At 36.4% G+C, this 20879-nt stretch overlaps 3 protein-coding genes across 5 annotated transcripts; all 3 read left to right on the forward strand.

Annotated features, from left to right (window-relative positions):
• The first annotated feature begins 987 nt into the window (after positions 1 to 987).
• Positions 988 to 8798, forward strand: LOC132163528 (copper-transporting ATPase HMA4). 3 transcript variants are annotated; one of them, XM_059573845.2, is made up of 9 exons: positions 988 to 1305; positions 1697 to 1986; positions 2575 to 3320; positions 3470 to 3941; positions 4035 to 4202; positions 5321 to 5575; positions 6443 to 6565; positions 6861 to 7346; positions 8091 to 8798. In XM_059573845.2, the coding sequence occupies exons 2-9, from the start codon at positions 1729 to 1731 to the stop codon at positions 8517 to 8519; spliced, it is 2937 nt and encodes a 978-aa protein (XP_059429828.2). In that variant the 5' UTR covers positions 988 to 1305; positions 1697 to 1728; the 3' UTR covers positions 8520 to 8798. The 3 variants fall into 3 exon arrangements, with proteins under 3 accessions (XP_059429828.2, XP_059429830.2, XP_059429829.2); XM_059573847.2 differs by lacking the exon at positions 988 to 1305 and adding an exon at positions 1309 to 1348; XM_059573846.2 differs by lacking the exon at positions 988 to 1305 and adding an exon at positions 1417 to 1496.
• A 2163-nt stretch (positions 8799 to 10961) lies between these two features.
• Positions 10962 to 13229, forward strand: LOC132163391 (uncharacterized). Its single transcript, XM_059573671.2, has 2 exons — positions 10962 to 11073; positions 11218 to 13229. The coding sequence occupies exon 2, from the start codon at positions 11604 to 11606 to the stop codon at positions 12969 to 12971; it is 1368 nt and encodes a 455-aa protein (XP_059429654.2). The 5' UTR covers positions 10962 to 11073; positions 11218 to 11603; the 3' UTR covers positions 12972 to 13229.
• Positions 13230 to 16661: 3432 nt separating this feature from the next.
• On the forward strand, positions 16662 to 20097 carry LOC132163392 (ADP/ATP translocase, mitochondrial). The gene is made up of 4 exons (XM_059573672.2): positions 16662 to 16760; positions 18297 to 18815; positions 18927 to 19298; positions 19553 to 20097. The coding sequence occupies exons 2-4, from the start codon at positions 18318 to 18320 to the stop codon at positions 19847 to 19849; spliced, it is 1167 nt and encodes a 388-aa protein (XP_059429655.2). The 5' UTR covers positions 16662 to 16760; positions 18297 to 18317; the 3' UTR covers positions 19850 to 20097.
• The last annotated feature ends 782 nt before the right edge of the window (positions 20098 to 20879 follow it).

Consider the following 20879-nt stretch of genomic DNA (forward strand, 5'->3'; position numbering starts at 1 on the left):
ATGTTAAAAAAAAAAAAAAATCCTAATTGACTTTAAAAAAAAAAAAAAAAATTATAAAATGAGATTTTCTCGTCATTTCTGGTTTCTTCTATTAAAAATCCTAATAACAAAAAAAATATAAAATAAAATAAAATTGAAAGGGACTAGTACACCGGAAACTCGCCTCGCAAATTTATTAATTTTTGGAGGCATTAAAAAAGGGATAGAATTTTCCTCTAAATTGAGTTGAAGAAATTTTCTTCAACTTACTCTATAAAAGTAATATGTTTATTTTTTTTTAATAACATATGAGATGCACATGAGTTTTTAATAAAATTTATTTCAGCTTTATCCCTACTATTAAAAAGTCATGTACTTTTCACATGATTAAATGACACATGTCACTTTTATAAATTAGGTTGAAGAAAATTCCTCCAACTGAGTTTGGAAGGAAATTTAGGACAGAGTTTTCCTCCAAACTGGATCGGAGGAATTTTTTTCAACCTAGTCTATAAAAGTGAAAAGTGACATGTGTCCATTTTTATAAGGACAGTTTTCCTCCAAATTGGGTTAGAGGAATTTTTTACAACCTAATCTATAAAAATGACATGTGTCCATTTTTTTTAATAGCATGTGAGATGCACATAAGTTTTTAATATAATTTATTTCAACATTATCCTTGCTATTAAAAAAAACATGTGTTTTTAGGTTGGAGGAGTTTCTTTTAACCCAGTTTGGAAGAAAATTTTGTCATAAAATTTATTTTCACTCACGTTCAAGAGACATATGTCACTTTTATAGATTAGATTGAAGGAAAATCTTCCGACCCAATTTAGAAAAAACTTTGTCCAAATAAGGTGGTTTAAGAGAAGTTTTCTTCTCTTCTGTTTTTCTTAACCGTTTCCGTGTACTGTGGGGGTTAACCCAAGGTGGGAAGCATACAAGGACGTTAGAAGATTCAAAAATTCAAAAAGCATTTCTATATGAAACGACAAAAGCCTCGCGGCACCACGCGCACAAAACTTTCTGGAGCAGCTGACTTTCTCTCCCCGTGAACTAACCGACTTGGCCTCGCCTCTCCTCTCTCTGCCGCTGTCCAAGAACAAAACCCTAACTTTCTCTTCTCTTCTCGCCCCCACCACCAGCTTTCTCATCCCACAAACAAAAGCTCCCAGCTTTTTCTCTTTTTGATCGCCCATAAAACCTAATCCCCTTTTCTTTTTTTCACCCACGTGACCACGTCATCGTCGTTGTCGTTGTCGTTGTCGTTGTCGAAAATTCAATCCTATATATCTCGGGGCTGTTTGCGTTTCGTATTCATAGCAGGTACTCTTATCGATTTCCGGATTGATTGGAACTTTTTGATTTTGTACGTTCTTGATTGGATTACATTTCTTAAGCGTTTATTGGTGTGTTCAGTGTTTTGATTCGTTTGCTTAAAAAGCCTTTGTTTTTAATGTAGTTGGAAGTTGTGAATTATTGTTTGGGTAATTTCAAGGGTTGTGGGTAAATTACAAGTATGTGGGATTTGGTATTTTTGTTTACTAAAATTTGATACTTTTTATTAATTTGAGTAAAATCAATGAGTGGTATTCTTTAATATTCTTGTTATCTCGTAAGTCAATGACATTAGATGCTTTGTGTTCGGGTTATGTAGTACTTGGTAATGCAAAAAATGGAGTGGTTGACTTTGTTTTCTTTCTGACTTGTTTTTTAGGAGCGGTGTGCTTGAACTCTTGGACTGGCTTTATGGAGGTTAATGGGAGGGATGATCTTAAGGCGCCTCTGTTGAGGCCTTCAGACAGTGTTGCAATCACTATTTCTGAACCAAATAACAAGAGGGAGAAGAAGACTAGGACGGTTAGGTTCAGAATAGGGGATATCAAGTGTGCATCATGTGCGACTTCTATAGAATCTGTGCTGGGAAAGCTTAACGGGGTCGAGAATGCTGTGGTTTCGCCCCTTCAAGGCGAGGGCGTGATTAGTTACAACCCCGAGCTCGTGAATGTAAGTGAGCTTTGAGAACTTACTCATTTATGTATACTTCAGAGATTGAACCAATTATTTGTGCTTTTCTTGCTCCTAGTTTTAGTTAATATGTTCCATGTTTCTTTTCAGCGGTGTAATTTCTTGACCTTTTTTATGCAGAGGATAGATGATGTTGAGCTCGATTTTTTTTTTTTTTTGGAGTTTGTGACAAGAAATTTAGATGTTGTTCCTCCCTTTCTCAATATTAAAAGAAGATTGGTTGATATTACAACTACACATGCTCCCCCCTCTCTCTTTGCGCGTGTGTCTAGACATTTATAAGCATCGATGTGCATCTTTGTGCTTGTATGCAGCATGTGCGTGCCTGGAGATTGTCATCATGAAAATTGTCAAATAAAGGATATACTCTCCAAAATGTTTCTTACTGGATAAAGCAATATTGAGCTTAACTTATATTGCCTACAATTATCACAATAATTATTACTTAAATATTATTAAATAATGAATATATGCATGTGGTTCTTCTCTTTCTCTTTTAATTCTAAAATGTGAATTGTTGATCTATTACTAGTGACTGGAAACATGACAATGTGATTTTTGTTTTAGGCCAAAAAAATTAAGGAAACCATAGAAGACGCCGGTTTCCCAGTTGATGAGTTTCCAGAACAAGACATAGCAGTATGCCGGCTCAGGATAAAAGGAATGATGTGCACCAGCTGCTCTGAGTCTGTTGAACGTGCCCTTCTAATGGTTGATGGAGTGAAAAAGGCAGCAGTTGGTGTAGCTCTTGAAGAAGCAAAGATCCACTTTGATCCCTACCTTACTGATACTGATCAAATCATGGAAGCAATCGAAGATGCTGGCTTTGGAGCTGATCTCATCAGCTCCGGGAATGATGTAAATAAAGTGCATCTAACAGTTGAAGGCATTAATTCTCCAGAAGATGTGGCAGCTATTCGATCATCCCTTGAGGCAGCTGAAGGTGTGAGTAATATTGAAATGGACTTGGGAGTAAATAAGGTAAGTGTCACCTATGACCCAGACCTCATTGGTCCAAGATCTATTATAAGTTGCATCCAAGAGGCTGGCCAAGGTTCAAAATTCTACAATGCACACTTGTATGTTGCTCCAAGACGAAGAGAGGCTGAGCAGCAGCAGGAAATTCGGATGTATAGGAACCAGTTTCTCTTGAGCTGCCTGTTTACAGTTCCAGTATTTGTATTCTCCATGGTGCTTCCAATGCTTCCTCCTTACGGGAACTGGTTAGAGAACAAGATTTACAACATGCTCTCTGTTGGGATGCTTCTGAGGTGGATCTTTTGTACACCAGTACAGTTCATCATTGGTCGAAGGTACCTGCATAGTATTCTTTTTTATATTGCTTCTTGTCCTTATTGCTATTTCTATATCTATAACTCGAGCTTCTCTGTCTCTGAGAAGTAGAGATATGCAGCTACCAGTGTGAAACCCAATAATTTTTAGATTTGGATGTCCTTGTCAGGTTTTATGTGGGATCATATCATGCATTGAGACGGATATCTGCAAACATGGATGTTCTAGTTGCCCTGGGAACCAATGCTGCTTACTTTTACTCTGTTTATGTAGTGATAAAAGCATTTACCTCTGACAAATTTGAAGGGCAAGACTTTTTTGAAACCAGTGCCATGTTGATATCCTTTATTCTCTTAGGGAAATATCTGGAAGTTCTGGCTAAAGGAAAAACATCAGATGCTTTATCGAAGCTGACTGAACTTGCTCCTGAAACAGCTCATCTGGTAACATTAGATAAAGATGGAAGTTTGGTCTCAGAGATGGAAATTAGCACTCAATTGTTACAAAGAAATGACATAATTAAGATTGTTCCTGGAGCAAAAGTTCCTGTTGATGGGATTGTTATTGATGGTCAAAGCCATGTCAACGAGAGTATGATCACAGGAGAGGCAAGACCAATTGCTAAAAGAACCGGTGACAAGGTACTGCATCATTGGTTCTTACTTTCTGATGAGTGATATTTAAGAGGAAACTTACAAATGCCAAATTATTTTTGTTTCCAATGTCATTAATAGGTTATTGGTGGGACTATGAATGAGAATGGATGCTTACTCATTAAGGCCACTCATGTTGGGTCAGAGACTGCACTTTCCCAAATTGTTCAACTAGTTGAAGCTGCTCAGCTTGCCAGAGCACCCGTACAGAAACTAGCTGACAAGATTTCCAAGTTTTTTGTTCCAACAGTAAGTTTATTCACATATTTTATTCTTCGAACACTCCATAGAGCTTCTCTCTCTCTCTCTCTCTCTCTCTCTCTCAACTGTGTTTGTTTGTATCTGTTGGATGATAGAATTTCAATCTACAGTAGCCCTTCATAGTGATTGTAACTCTGCTATCAGCAGGAGATAGTTTGCTCTTTTTGAAAACATTTTCTTGATTTGATGGTTAGCTGCAGATTCTGTAGATGATGCTTTTCTTCTTTCTTTCCTTTTCCATCTTTCCTGCTCTTTCTTAAAACATTTTCCCCAGTTTTATTTCCCTTCTTTTATTCTTTCTTTCGTTATTCCTCTCTTTTTTCTTTTTTCTTTTTTCTCTGTGGGCTTGATGATGTGCAATAATTGTAATTGATTTACTAGTTTAACAGAATTACTGTTAAATATTCTTGGTAAGAAATATCAAAGGAAAACAATAAGATATTATTTTCATGTTTTTATTATTATTATTATTATTATTATTATTATTATTATTATTATTTTCTGTGTGATATATGGAGATTAGTTTTTTAAGGAAGCTACCAACTTTGTTTTTTAGGAGTTTCCGAGTCTCCCAAACCTTAAAAGCCTTATGCAGCTAACCTTTCTGCCCTCTACTGTGGTAATTCGAGAAGAAGTGCAGATAAAATCTGATTATTCTACTTTATTTGTCAACCAAAAATTTGGGAACCAAGATATCATTTTGAAGAGGAGGATTTCTGTTTGCTATATTATTTAGCACTTCTGCACTGCACAGCTTAGAAACTAATACTTCACTATTCGATTTGCTCTAAATGGTTGTTGTACACAATAACTTCATTGATTTTCTGTAACTTGTCTCTATTTTGGGAATTTTTTCTTAGTATTTATTTTGGGATAGATTCTAATTTTTCTTGCAATCCATTTTAGTAGTGCACTATTAGGTGTTCATTATTTTCTTGTAATTTCACTGTTACACCTTTCCTGATGTTAATTTGATTTTGGTTATTAGACAAGGCTTGAAAAAGGATCTATCATGACATTTTTTAGGTGATTGTGCTGTTTGGTATAGAATGTTCTATGACAACTGTTTATTGGAAAAATAATATTGTCTGTTCAACCCATGTCAGGTTGTTGCTGCAGCATTTACAACATGGCTGGCATGGTTCATCACTGGTCAAGTTGGTCTTTACCCCGAACACTGGATTCCACAGGCGACTACTAAGTTTGAGCTTGCACTGCAGTTTGGTATTTCAGTACTGGTGGTTGCTTGTCCTTGTGCTTTGGGTCTGGCAACCCCCACAGCTGTAATGGTTGCCACAGGGAAGGGTGCTTCACAAGGTGTGCTTATCAAAGGTGGAAATGCTCTTGAAAAGGCACATAAGGTATGACTATACCTTTTTTAAAAAAAAAAAATTTTAAAAAAAAAGAAAAAAAAAAAGAGAAGAAGCTATATCTGTGTGATCAAACTTTGGTTTAATTTATTTGGCTCTGGCTCTTGAGAGTAAATGCCATGCTGGTCTTTGTATTATATGAAATTACATTTAACAAATCAGACCTGAAAATTCAAAGTAACATCACATTTGCACCGCAAAAGATCAATATTGATACCTAATTCTATAAGTCTTCCATGCTGGGAGTTGCATCCCTTTCATTTTACTTCGTGAAGGCTGCTTCCCTAATCTGTCTAGTTGTCAAATCTCCAAATGTTCTACTAACATAGTATAGTGTATGGGCACTGACAATTTTGATCAATGCGATGCTTCATAAAGTAATTCTTTTGCAAACTTCATTTTATATTGAAACATACACAGACTCAATCAAGTTTGATTTCTGAGTTATCTGGAACAAAGGAAGAGTTTCTATATCTTCAGTAGAGTGTTCTCTATAATTTTATTTTTTCTTGAAGTAGATGGTTTTGTTGAAAATGCCAACAGAATTTTTTTAAATTGGTGGAAATTGCTTTCTTCTGTGTTTCTTGGTGGGATATTTCTACCCAAGACGGCTGGTATGCATGTTGGTCATATCATATTTATCATAAGATAGTGGTACTAGCAGCTGATTATCATCACAATGACAGATGTCTCTAATTTTTCTGGATAGAGATGTCTCATTTGAAAGTTTTGCTTTCACACTTCTCTATGTGTGTATTTCTTGTGACATAGTTATTAATGAAAACTTAGTCTTGAGAGTTGGTTCATTTCATTTTTACTCATTTAAAACGTGGTCCTCTTTTTCCTCTTCTCGTGCAGGTGAAAACAGTTGTCTTTGATAAAACAGGGACACTGACACTTGGAAAACCAGAAGTGGTCAGTGCTGTAACCTTTTCCGGTTATTCAAAAGAAAACTTCTGTGATATGGCTGCTGCTGCAGAGGTTGGTGTTTGTATTTTGGATGCTTTTCTGATGTGACAAATTTAGGTTTCTGGTATGCATGGTTGAAAGATTTGTGTAGTTCTAGGAGTTTCTTGAGTAATGTTGGAAGCATGCACAATGCTTGGGATTGTCAGGAGTCTGATTACAATCATATATTCTAAGGAGTAACCTCTGACATGATAGATCTTTTGTGGTATACTCCTTGTTGGCATGACAGAAAAGCCATTTATTACATGCCTCGCTAAGATACGTATAAAGTGTGAGCTAATTTTTGACTTATTTCACAAATGTTTAGGCAAATAGTGAACACCCTATTGCAAAAGCTGTGGTGGAGCATGTTAAGAGGCAGCACCAGAAGTATGGGTCTCAAACTGCACATGTCACAGAGGTGAAGGACTTTGAGGTGCATACTGGAGCTGGAGTTAGTGGGAAGGTTGGTGAAGCAATAGTTTTGGTTGGGAATAAGAGATTGATGCGGGCTTGTAGCATCCCAGTTGGTCCTGAGGTTGAGGATTATATTTCGAAAAATGAGCAACATGCTCGAACATGTGTGTTAGTTGCCATTGATGGAAAGGTTGCTGGAGCTTTTGCTGTATCTGATCCAGTGAAGCCAGATGCTAAGCGTGTTATCACTTTTCTTCGATCAATGAGAATCTCAAGCATTATGGTGACTGGTGATAACTTGGCTACAGCAAAGGCTATTGCACAGGAGGTTGGAATTGATAATGTGTTTGCCGAGGTAGATCCAGCGGGAAAAGCTGATAAGATCAAAGAATTACAGGCAAGTTCAATTGATGTCTTAGTGCAATGTGTTATCTATCTCTTTATGAAATGCAGTAGTCAGTGAGTAATTGTTGAGGTTACAGCATGATAGATTAATCATTGATTAATTCTTACTAGTGACAGCTAGCACACACACAGAGAGAGAGAGAGAGAGAGAGAGAGAGAGAGGGGTAGTAAGAAGTATAATTCCTCACCATGTCATGCATATTGATTTGACCTTTATTCTTTCAACTAATGATCCTGTTGCCTTGACTTATTTTTTCCTTTTACCAGTATAGCTTATTCCATTAATTTGATTAGTTTAACTGAAGAATTTGAATATTCGATGAAGTGCTAGCATAAGTTATCTTTGAAAGGAGGAGAATTAGGGGTGTCTGAACACTCTCCTAGTTCATCGCCATATGGGTTTGGATACAATTTTCCAAATATTTGATAATTTGGTTACGTGTAAGTGTCCAAAATTTTATTGGTTGTCCAAAGAAAGAGTTAACAAAAAAGGGAGTTATGTGTCTTGATTTTTAGATTTTAGATCTGTAAAACACAGCAATTAGAGTTAGTTATTCTGTTTTTTGAAGTGTTTCATAGAGTTTTGATCCATGACGAATGATTGAGAAGTTGTGAATGGGGTGGGAACTATTTGGTCTGTGATTTTATTAATTATTTATAGTTAGTCGCTTACCAGAAAGGTTAGTACAATCTAAATATGACTTTGTTTGATTTTTTGTAATGAAATTGGATGCAGATGAAAGGGATGGCTGTGGCAATGGTTGGGGATGGAATAAATGACTCGCCAGCCTTAGTTGCAGCAGATGTTGGCATGGCAATTGGTGCTGGCACTGATGTAGCTATAGAAGCAGCTGATATAGTTCTCATCAAGAGCAACTTGGAAGATGTAGTTACAGCCATTGATCTCTCCAGAAAGACTATGTCCCGAATCCGGCTTAACTACGTGTGGGCCCTTGGCTACAACATCCTTGGCATGCCAATTGCCGCAGGAATTTTATTCCCCTTCACGGGAATTCGGTTACCACCATGGCTTGCAGGTGCTTGCATGGCTGCTTCATCCATTAGTGTGGTTTGTTCCTCTCTGTTGTTGCAGTCTTATAAGAAGCCTTTGAATGTTCAGAACCAGAACACCCGAGAGCCATTTCACTACTCCAAGCCTGCATAACTATCCACATTTATCTTATTTTTAGCCTCACGATGTAGTTTTAGTTCTTGTCATTCCATCTCTAATGAATATTGCACCTGGACTTGTAAATAGTAAGCCATAACATCCTATCAATTCTTCCCACCATAGTCTGCATTTCTACCAATAGGTGGGCTAATCTCTTGAAATTGCTCCTTCAACCTGTTGCATGTTGTTTGTGCATGCTGTGGCACCAAGTTGTCACTCCTTTGGGAGTTGAGGATGTTACAATAAGAGGTGAAATTGTGCTGGTGATGATCATTTACATAGTATCAATTTCTCTTGATGATAAATAAAGTAACAATGAATTGTGTTTCAAGCATTTTATGGGATAGAAAATGCTAGCCATCCTCCCACGACAGCCCTCAAAAAAATTTACAGCCACTTCAACCCAAAAGAATTTGCCTAGCCTCTTCTATGGGTAGGGGTAGTCGGCCATTCCAACCCAACTTTTGAAGGTGGTTGCACCTCCTTGGAGCTTTTGGGAGTGATCGCAACTATTAGATTGGGTGGTCCGAACCACTCCCATGCGATTTGGAGGTGACATCGACCCAAAGATGGGGAGGCAAATTTGTTGGTTGATATGGGAATAACCGGGTGTGAATAATATGAGTGTGTTTGTAGCATTAGTGCTACAATCCTCATCAATTTGTTCAGCACTTTAGCGGTTAGCAAAAAGTTAGGGTAGAGGTTAATGTTATAAATTATATTTTTATCTTACAATTATTTCGCAATGCCGATGTGGTAGTTCTAACTAACCATTAATTTCTTTTTAACAAGAATTAATCTAAAGATTGGTTAGAATTCTCACGTCAGCATTGTGAGAGTATTGTATAATATAAAAAATAAAAAAATAAAAAAGTGTTATGTAACATTATTCTAGGCTAATATATTGAGCCCGGACAAGTTTTCCAAAAAGCCAAAAAAAATATGTATTAATTTCCATTTTTTCCCTCGTTTGCTCTTGAAATTAAGTCGCTTTCCCGCAATCACCCGGGACATTCGGAGGAATTGTTTCTCAAATCAATGCTATTGGTCAGGACAGTAATAAGATCTGTTACCTCTTAATTCCTTTTTGTTGTTTTCTCTAACGACAGAACCAAGTCGGTCGTCAATAAGATAGCATAGCTGGCATCATCTTTTTGTTTTTTTGTATAAATATTGTACGACATGAAATAATGAAATTGGTTATTATTAGTTTATTATTGTTATTACACATTCCAAATTTGTGCATATATGTTTCCTTAATAATTTAGTACGTAATTACAATGCAGCTCAATATTAAATTGTTAGTAAGAAAATAAAAATTAGACCCTGAAATAGTTTCACTTTGAATCTTCATTTTACTTGTTGGAGACATATTTTTTTTTAATGGAAATATGAGGATTTGATTGATTAAAGATTACGAGCATAAAACTCGAGCAGAGCAGAGCAAAAATGTCTTACAGCACAAAGCATAAAGTATTGCAAAAATCATAGCCACATGCTATGAAGTTACAAAATCATAAATACAAACAAAAATTATTACAATCATGTACTATCTATGACTTTAATCTTCCGTTAACCCATGTACAAATACAGTTAAAAAGCAGATCTGCTCCGAACAAACTAGATCTAAGACATGAGTAGCCAAATTTTCTGGACGTGAGAAATAACCTCTCGTACCTAATTATCTAGGCCGTGAGAAATAACCCATCATACCTAATTATTCCTCCTCACTCATAATGACAAATTTAGAGAGAAAAAACTTCTTATTCAAAACAAAAAACACAAACAAACAAACCAGTAAGTAGCAGCAGCGATCGGGGAGTAGATGAATGGCACAACACGGTGGAAGGTGGACGGATGCATAGTGGAGATGCCGAAGTTGCTGATCTGGTCGGAGAACACCTATAAACATTAAAAAAAAAAAAAAAAAAAAAAAAAACGGAAGGGGAGGATAGGAGCGGGGAGTTTTGATCCGCTCTCTCCTCCTCTCAAAATTATTTTCTAAGGAGAAGGGACGAGAGACGGCTCCTAGCGTTTTTTTTTTTTTTTTTTTTAGCAATAATTTTTTTTGGAGACATTGTTACTAATGTCATTTATTACTACTGATTGAAAGTGGATTTTTTCTAAATTTTTTTTTTACCATCGGTATTTTTGTCATTTTTGCACAAAGACATTGCAATCCCAATAATAATTTAGGAAAATAACAATTAAAACAATTCAGAAGACATCGCAAATTGAAAAAAAAAAAAAAAGAAAAAAAAAAGTGTGTTTTAATTTTTCAGAAAGAGTTTTAAAGCGAAAAGAGGTTTTTATTTTGACAATGAACAGTAAGACACCTATCGGCTATCACCGACCAATCAGGCCTCAACACGTTGGTCTATCCAAGGTTTCTAACGCCGATCAATTTAGCATGTTCAATCTGAAAGCTCAGACGCAAGTCCCAGGTCTCCCAACGCCATAGTCATCCTCTAACTGATTACAAATTCAGATAAAAACTCTCTCTTTCTCTCTCTGATTGATTGTACTCTCTTTTGTGGATCATCAAAAGGTAGGCTTGAAAGAGCTCATACTCTTATTCTATTTTTTTTATAATTTTTTTTTTTTTTTTTTTTTTTTTTTTTTTCTGAAACTTGGGTTCGATATCTTAGTAACCTCTCGTGTAGTATTCTAAAGTAACTTTGGTACTTTGTAGAAAGTCGAAGTTTGAATCTTGGTCTATGATTGGTTTCAGAGTTATAGCTTATCGCTGAAAAGAAATATTGATGCTGGAGGAAGCATGATGTGGTTATAAGAGATTTCAATCTGTTCCGTGGCTTTTGTGGGATTGTCAATTTTCTGGTGATCCATTGTCTGATTGCTTATATAATTCAGGAAAGTGCAGGAAAAAAGGATTTGGGTTTATGATTTCTGGTTGTTCTGTTATTGATGATGGGAAAATAAACTTCTACTAGCCAAATTCGGCTTAGTGAAGTTTGAGCTCGTTTCCTGGATGATCCAAGAATTTTGGTTTTGTTTTCTGGTCCTGTGTTCTAAGAGCATTAGAAAAGAGCCTTAATATTTTAGATTAATTGTCAAAAAATGGATAGTTCAGGGTTGGCAGGTGGGTTTTTGTCCGGGCCAAATGGGGTGATATTAGACCTCGATTCGTCGATGCATAGGCACCAACAGACCCAGTTGGGTCATCCATCATTAAGACATCAACATCAACATCAAATGAATGTTATAAGTGGCCTTGAGAGTGATCACCACCCTATTGGACTTATGGAAGAGAAAGGTGTGATCTTGAAATGTATGCCAATGAATTTTAGTAAAGGGAAGGCAAGTGCCCCCATTAGCGTCCCCGACGGTAACAATATGAGTGAAGAAGACGAGCCTAGTTTTACAGAAGATGGGAATGGGGACAATGTTGATGGTGGGAAAAGGGGGTCTCCATGGCCGCGAATGAAGTGGACAGATGAAGTGGTTAGGCTTCTTATAGCAGTGGTGGCTTGCGTGGGTGATGATGGTGTGCATGAGGGTGGGGAAGGGCTCAAGAGGAAATCTGGGATTTTACAAAAGAAGGGTAAGTGGAAAACAGTGTCGAAGATAATGATAAGCAAGGGTTGCCATGTTTCACCACAGCAGTGTGAGGACAAGTTTAATGACTTGAACAAGAGGTACAAGAGGTTGAATGATATTCTTGGGAGGGGAACTAGCTGTAGAGTGGTGGAGAACCCTGCTCTTATGGACTCAATGCCCCACCTCTTAGCTAAGGCAAAGGATGATGTTAAAAAGATACTGAGCTCAAAACACTTGTTTTATAAAGAAATGTGTGCTTACCATAATGGGCAGAGGATACCCAATTGCCATGATCTTGATCTACAAGGTCATGCTTTACCTCATGGGGGGAGCTCAAAAGACAATAATGGATCAGAGGAGGAAGAGGCTGAGGAACGTAATGACAGTGAGGATGACGATATTGATAATGAAGATGATAACAATGCTGAAGCAGATGGGGAGAGGATGGGGGAGTTCAGTGGGAGAATGAAGGTGAGTGAAGAAGATGACCATTTCTGGTCACAACCTGTTGGCCCGGATGGTTTTGAAGCTGAAATAACTGGGATTTTTCAAGACCCCGCGAAGTCGTTATGGGAACGAAAAGAGTGGATTAAGAGGCAGATGTTGCAACTCCAAGAACAAAGAGTCAGCTTCCAAGCTCAAGCTTTGGAGCTTGAGAAACAACATTTTAAGTGGCTTAGATACTGCAGCAAGAAAAGCAGGGAGCTGGAAAGGTTGAGGCTGGAGAATGAGAGGATGAAACTAGAGAATGAGCGCAGGCTATTGCAACTGAGGCAGAAGGAACTGGAGATAGATTTCAGGAGGTCAGAAGCACCGATAGACCCTACTTCTGTTGACATTGACGGATTGCAAGGAAGAGATCAGATTGATTTGGGCAGGCGGCAATAGCTTCTTGCAAAAGGCCTACAAATCATGCATGATATCCTGCTAAACCCTTAAAGCATCACTGGGACACTAACCTTAGCCACTTATGCTCTAGATAAATTTTAGAAATGACTGATGCTATCTTTTGTGTTGAGCTTTTGGCTATAAAGTTTTAATGCAGATCACTTAGCCTTTTTCCCCCTGAATTTATCTTGTTGTTCAGACCATGTAATTGCATGTAAGTTGAAGTTGTAATATGATTTGGTTTTTGGCTTCCGATTTTTTATGATGCATCTGCTGCAGAAAAATAATAATAAAAGAAAGAAACAAAAGAAACTTTGCACTATATTGAACCATAGTTTTTCATGCCAAATTAATTGTAACTATAGTTTCTATTGTTAATTAGATATTTTTGCATATGCTTTTCTTATTAAATTTAATGAATCTTTGGACTCTGTAAAAAGAATAGGAGGGGTGCTATACATCCCAAATTTGTTTCCCAAAAGTTGGTTCCCAAATGATGTGTCACCATCTCATGAAATTTATTATTTTGATAAGTGTGTCACCAATTCATGAGATGGTGACATATCATTTAAAAACCAACTTTTGGGAAACAAATTTGGGATGTATAGCATTTCTTAAAGAATAGACTTGACCCTGTAACATGACCTATTCACAGTGAAAGACCTATTCACATTTTTCACTGTTACATGCTCTACTTTTCTGTATTTTAGGGAGGTCACCTAAATTTGGTCATCTTGGTTCTCTGCCAGCTTGTTTAGGTGTATGCATGTCGATTTGGGTTTAGAAATTGATATGCATGCTATCTCAAGTAAATTCTGACTTCTTGGATGATGCTGTAGATGTCTCTTATTCTGAAACAATTGCTTGGATTAGATGATAAACATATTCAAGTTGATGATTACATGTTTAATTAAAAAGGATGAGTCCCTCTTAGGTATACAATCTCCTTCCTTTTTCTAGCCATCTCTTTTGTGGGTTTTGCGGGATGAATGGATCTCAGTATTTAAATTGATCTTACAAGCTAAGCCCTATATATATAGGGATTAGCTGGGGGCATGGAGCATACCTAGTATTTGTCGCCAAATCAGCTGAACGGAAGAGATAATTAAAGAACATGGCTGTGGAGGTATTATATGCTGAAAGTAAGTTTCTACCAGGTATAGAAGATGATTCTTTTGGAAACACTATAACTGGTGAATTGTTTCATTATCTGTCAGTTACTTGAATGCGCTTGTCATGCTTAGTAGAAGACCCCGTGTCTGCAACTGCACATGAATTGGTTACTCTTGCCACTCTTGACAGTGACACATAAATTACAGACTTGTGAATTGGAGTGTCTGTAATTTGGTGAAGTGGGTGTTGGGGCTTGTTTCTAACGATTGATTGGTTCATTCTCTGATCATCCTCTCTTTCTCCTTTTTATATATGAAACCTAAGATAGTATTATGGAATGTGAGGGATAAAATGTTGAAGATTAGAGGTCTTTTTGGAGACTGGAAGACGGATATTGTTTGTTTACAATAGATAGAATTGGAGTATATTTTAAGGGAGGTGATTCGTAGTTTATGGGTTGCCAACATGTGGACTAGACATATTTGGGGTCAAGAGGGGGCATCAAGAGGGATTTTGTTAATGTGAGATATGCAGGTGGTGGAGAAGATTGAGGATTGTGTGGAGAAATTTTTGGTAGCTTTTAGAAGTGCTACTGATAATTTTGAATGTGCAGGAGTGTATGGTCTAAATGATGATGTTGACATGAAATGTCTTTGAGATGAGTTGGTGGGAGTTGACGTGGTGTATTGGAGGTGCTTTTAATGTTATTCGTTCTCTATGAGAAAGATCAAGTAATTCGAGACAAATATCAATTATGTTGGACTTTTTGGATTTTGTTTTTGATTGGGGGCCTCATGGCATGAAATAGAATTCTCTCCATTTCATTTGAACTGGGTAGTTAGTTATATTGAAAAAATATTTTTGTCCCATCAAAAAGTGAAAAGACAAAAATACCCTTTAAATATAATTAACTGGCTATTATCCAGTTCAAATGAACTGGAGATGATTCTGTTCCCATGGGCATCCCCTTAATTGTAGGTCGGAGTACATGGTCTAATAATCGTGACTTTCAGTCATAGTCTAAAATTGATCAGTTTATTCCCTCTGAAAATGCAAGTAACAATTTCATGATGTCTTTCATAGTAGACTCCCTATAATCCTATTGGATCATTTTCCTTTGATGTTGGATTGTGGTGTGTCCGGTAGGGTTAGTAGGTATTTTAAGTTTGAAAACATATGGCTGAAAACACAGGGTTTTGTGGAGTATGTGAAAACATGTTCAATTGGTTGGGACAACACCTAATAAAGTGAAGGTCACTAGTTCGAATCTCCCTCCCCCCTCTTGTACAGACATGTCAAAAAAAAAAAAAAAAAAAATGAAAACATGTTGGATGTCTTAATGTGCTGGTGTGTAAATTGAAGGCCTTGAAATTGGATTTGAAGAAATGGAATGTGGAGGTGTTTGGCAATGTATGGAAACGCAAAAGAGGGATCTTTTGGATTTTATCTGAGAGCTGGGTATTAAAAGGGAAGATCTTTAATTATAATTTATCTATTTAACTTAAACGGTAAAATCTTAACAATAATTAATTAATTAATGATTAAGATGAATTTACTTTAATGCCTAATGTGGTACCTAAATTGCGGCGCAGATTATGTTCCATTTGTCGGCTTTTTCTTTATTTGGCAGCCACAAATCACAACCAATATGCTTTCTTTATCTTAACTTTTGAGTATTTTTGACAAAATTAATTAAGAGCATATAATAGAGGCAACATAAATTAAAGTAAGTGGAACAAAAGGTGTCTTGCTATTTATTCAGCATGCAACATGCATTGTTGTGACTTGTTCACAATTACTTTAATCAAAAAGTTATGATCCCTACAAATATTGAATTATTGAGAAGAAAAGAAAAAAAAAATCATATGCTATTCTTCGCGTTCATTTATAATACTAATTTCATATGGGCTGATATGTCGTGTTCTTAAGTGACTTCCATTTTCTTTAAATAAAAAATCACTTAAAACACGCATCATTAGCTGATGTGAAATGAGTGTAAAGGGTAACATTATTTTTGTTACAGTATTTTGGGTCTAGCGTTATTTGTTGCGTCAACAAGATGAGATAGAAGTGTATTTTTTAGCATTACTTTTGTTTATTTATTTAGTTATTTGTAAGTTAGCATTACTCTTATTAATTTTTTTTTTTAAGTGAATCTCTTAAACAAGCATTTGTTTTTAGATTATGTGATTTTCACATGTATTTTTAATAGAATCAATAAAACATCTACGTACTGTAATTTTTTTTTTTATCAATTTAATAAATTAAATTAAAAAGAAGTTTATCCCTTCCAATTTTTTTTTTAAAAAAAAATGGTAAAAGAAATTAAAGTACACCAAAAAAAAAGTCTTTCCTAGGAAACAAATGGAATCACATGCCAAAGAAGGGAAGTTTCCAAGTAATGTCATAAGAAAACACACAAACCACATCGGTCACCACCAAACAGCAAGTCAATGGATCATCCACCACGGTCCGATCCACCCACTAGATGAAACAAACTGTCAGTCACATCCACGGCCACTAATCCCCATGTACGACCAAAACCAATGTACCCAATTTACACTCGAGCAATCCCCACGTAAAAAAATTTCAACGTCTTTCAGTTTATAAAACCCTCTCTCAAACCCTCTTTCATCGCCTCTCTTCCTTCCACTCTCCGAGAACAAAGGCCAACTGGTACTCTCCTCTCTCTCTCTCTCTCTCTCTCTCTCTCTGTGATAATATCTTTTTATAGCGCCGACCGGATCGGCCGGTTTCTATGTCTGTTAGTGTATGTCTAAGGGTTTATGGTTTTGTCTGTTTCTTTAACTTTGTATGGTTAGCTGAAGTTTTGGCTAGTTGTCTGTGTTGCTGTATGGAATTCTTGTTACATTTTTGTTGTAAACCCGGAAAAGCGCCTTCAGATCTCTATCTTTTGTTACTGGGTTTTCTCAGATCTGTTTCATTCATTGTCTTCCTGCTTTGTTTTTGAATTTTCAAGTCTTTGGATATCATTTTCCAGGTTAGTTTAACTAGATCTATGGATATGATTGTTGCTCTTTTTATAATGGATCTGTGGCTCATTAATAAAGTTACAACATTTGGGTTGGATAGATCCATTGACAATGATTTGGGTTCCAATCAAACTTCAGTTTGATTTTTGTTGTTGCTTGGATTTTGATGGAGTAATCGTTGATTTTTTATTGTGAAAAGGAGTTTAGTTTGTGAAGCTTAGATCTGGGTGTGATGGGTATGATGGCTGATGCATTTTTACTTCGTGGATGGTCTAATTAAATTTTGTTTTTCGGGTTGTATACTTTTTGTCCTATTAGTTAAGACGTGAGACCTTGTAGAAAAATCAGTTTGGATGTGATTTTTCAATTGAGCTAATTTATCATGACTGCTGACTGTTTTCTATTAAGAACACATTGTCAGCTGGGTTTTCTCATTTCTGGCCTTCTGTGATGTTTAGGCTCTAACATTTTCGACCATTTGCATTATAGATGAATTGGTTAGTTATAGACAATAGTTGGGTATGGGCATTCATTACTGAATCTCCTTGTATTGTCAAGTGGTACAAGATTTCACAGTTGACCTTTGGGTAAGATATTTTTTTATTTGTCAAAAAAACAAGAAAAAAATGATATGTCTGCAAGCCTAAATGCAAGAGGTGACCTGACCAAAATTAAGAATTAGAAAAGATAAATAGAATGTAACGGTATATATACAGAAATGAACTGAAGAGATTACCCTCGTTTTTGTTAATTAGTTGCATGCTGTTCTAAAGTGCAGTTTGAGAAATTTTAATTATAAATGAAAACATTTCAATCCTCTCTGTTCCTGAGAGCTATTGCTGATCTATTAACTCTTTTAAGCTGCTTTGTCGTATGATTATTTTTATTACTCATACGATCTCCTCTGTGAACTTTTTAAAGCATTTTGTCACTAAAATGCAGTTAGATTTTCCATATAGACAGAATACAGACCTATTTCGTAGTTGTAAATGAAAAATTACATTTCAATTTTCTCTGTTTTTGAGAGTTGTTGGTGAGCTACTAACCTGCTTTAGTTGTGCTTTGCATGATTAATTTTATTACTTGTTCTTCTTTCTCCTACGATCTGTCTGTACACTGTTTCAACCATTTTGTGATTTGTGACTCTCTGGGACATTCTGGGTGTGTTGTTTTCTTAAGTTGGTCCTCTCTGACCTCTATGTATTGGCATGCCTTGCAGGTTTTTTAATTGCAAAAAGTGATGGCAGAGAGGCACCAGTACCCAAATGTCATGCAAAAGTTTGCTGGCCAGTTCCATGTAAGTTCCAGCCTTTCCCAAGATGTTCAAAACCACAATGGGGCTGCTCTGTATCAGAGGCATTTTGCATATGGAAATTACTCCAACGAGGGATTGCAGTATCCCATGACTCAGGCGTGCCGAGCTACCCACAATTTGCCATTGGTACCTCTTGCAGCCTCACCTGTGTTTGTCCAAGCCCCACAAGAGAAAGGCTTTGCCGGCTTCGCTACTGATTTTCTTATGGGTGGAGTTTCTGCTGCTGTGTCCAAAACTGCTGCTGCTCCAATTGAGCGTGTGAAGCTCTTGATCCAGAACCAGGATGAGATGATCAAGGCTGGTCGGCTATCCGAACCCTACAAGGGAATTGGAGATTGTTTCAGCCGAACAATTAAAGAAGAGGGTTTTGGATCATTGTGGAGAGGGAACACCGCTAACGTCATCCGTTACTTCCCCACACAGGTTTGTCATTTCTTATTTTGCTAGCACTTCCATTTTGTGATAAGTCCTTTTGATCTTTTGGCAGTGTGCTTATTTCATTATTTTGTTTTTTTTTGTTTTTTTCTCCTCCAGGCCTTGAACTTTGCTTTCAAAGATTACTTCAAGAGGCTGTTTAACTTCAAGAAAGACAGGGATGGCTACTGGAAATGGTTCGCAGGTAACTTGGCTTCTGGTGGTGCAGCTGGTGCCTCTTCCCTGCTCTTTGTCTACTCTTTGGATTATGCACGAACCCGTCTTGCAAATGATGCCAAGGCTGCGAAGAAGGGAGGAGGGAGGCAATTCAATGGCTTGATTGATGTCTACAGGAAGACTCTCCGATCTGATGGTATTGCTGGCCTTTACCGTGGCTTCAACATTTCTTGTGTTGGCATCATTGTGTACAGGGGTTTATACTTTGGAATGTATGACTCTTTGAAGCCAGTGCTTCTGACTGGAAAGATGCAGGTTAGGATTACTTGGGAGTCTCTGATTTTACTAGTTGCTTAGCATTCATAGATTCTGCTGTTTGTGATTAGCATCGTCCTTGACCGTTGAAACTTGATGACATGTTTTTCAGAAATTCAGATGAACCATGATGTTCTATCTCAACTATTTGATATGGCCTTATTCTATATTGCTTTCAGCACAAGTATAACGTGAATGATTGTTGGATTTGTTGTTGAGCATTTTCATCTGATATCATTTCTTAATGATTTCAGGATAGTTTCTTCGCTAGCTTTGCTCTTGGTTGGGTTATCACAAATGGTGCTGGCCTTGCTTCCTATCCAATTGACACTGTCCGTAGAAGAATGATGATGACATCTGGCGAAGCTGTCAAGTACAAGAGCTCCTTTGATGCATTCTCTCAAATCCTTAAGAATGAAGGGCCTAAATCTCTCTTTAAGGGAGCTGGTGCAAATATCCTTCGTGCCATTGCCGGTGCCGGTGTTCTTGCAGGTTATGACAAGCTTCAGGTGATCGTGTTGGGCAAGAAGTATGGTTCTGGTGGGGCCTAATTAAGATGAACAGACATCTCTTGCCCCTATACCTATAGATGTTGATGAAAATCTTTCTGAGTTCAGTTTCTTAGGATCCATTTTTTACTCACTTGAATAACTTGGTTTAGAGGAGTTTTACTCCCGAGAATTGTTTCCTTTCTGAGGGATTTTTGTTCCCATGATCCCTGATTGTTAAAGCGGTTGTGATTTCACTTTGTTGGTTTTTGATTCATATGCAATTATAATTGTTCCCTTTTGAATTTTCACTCTCAAGAATTCTGTAAAAGCTTTACTGCAACATTTATAATACTCATTTCATATCGGTTGATATTCCGTGTTTTTAAGTGACTACCATTTTTTTTAAATGAAACATCACTTAAAACACGTAATATTAGCCGATATAAAATGAGTGTGAAGAGTAACATTACTTTTGTCACAGTATTTTAGGTCTAGCGTTATTTGTTGCGTCAACAAGATGAGATAAAAGTGTATTTTTTTAGCATTACTTATGTTTGTTTATTTATTTAGTTATTTGTAAGTTAGCATTACTCTTATTAAATTGAACATGAAAAATAAAAGAACAAAGAAAGAGAAAAATAAAAGAACAAAGAAAGAGAAAGAACAAAGAACAAAGAACAAAATTTTCTTCCGAGAATTTTTTTTCGTCTTTAGATTATGTGATTTTCACATGTATTTTTAATAGAATTAATAAAACATCTATTTATCAATTTAATAAATTAAGTTAAAAAAGTTTCTTCCCCTCCAATAAAAAAATAAATAAATTGGTAAAAGAAATTAAAGTACACCGAAAAAAAAGTCTTTCTTAGGAACCAGGATTCATTGTCAAGTCAAAGTTGGCCGCACAAACAATCACATGCCATGTTGAGTCCTGCGATTTTGGCCTAACGTAGGACAAATATTAATAAAATAATAATAATAATAAAATTTGTTATTTTTTTTTGTTAATTTTTTATGAGTTAATATTTAGTTTTTAATGTCTTCAAACTTATTTTTGGATTTAAAACTAAAACTTAAGGGTAAAAGATTA

This window comes from Corylus avellana, chromosome 8 (assembly GCF_965113065.1).
Source record: "Corylus avellana chromosome 8, dhCorAvel1.hap1.2, whole genome shotgun sequence".
NCBI classification, from domain to species: Eukaryota; Viridiplantae; Streptophyta; class Magnoliopsida; order Fagales; family Betulaceae; genus Corylus; species Corylus avellana.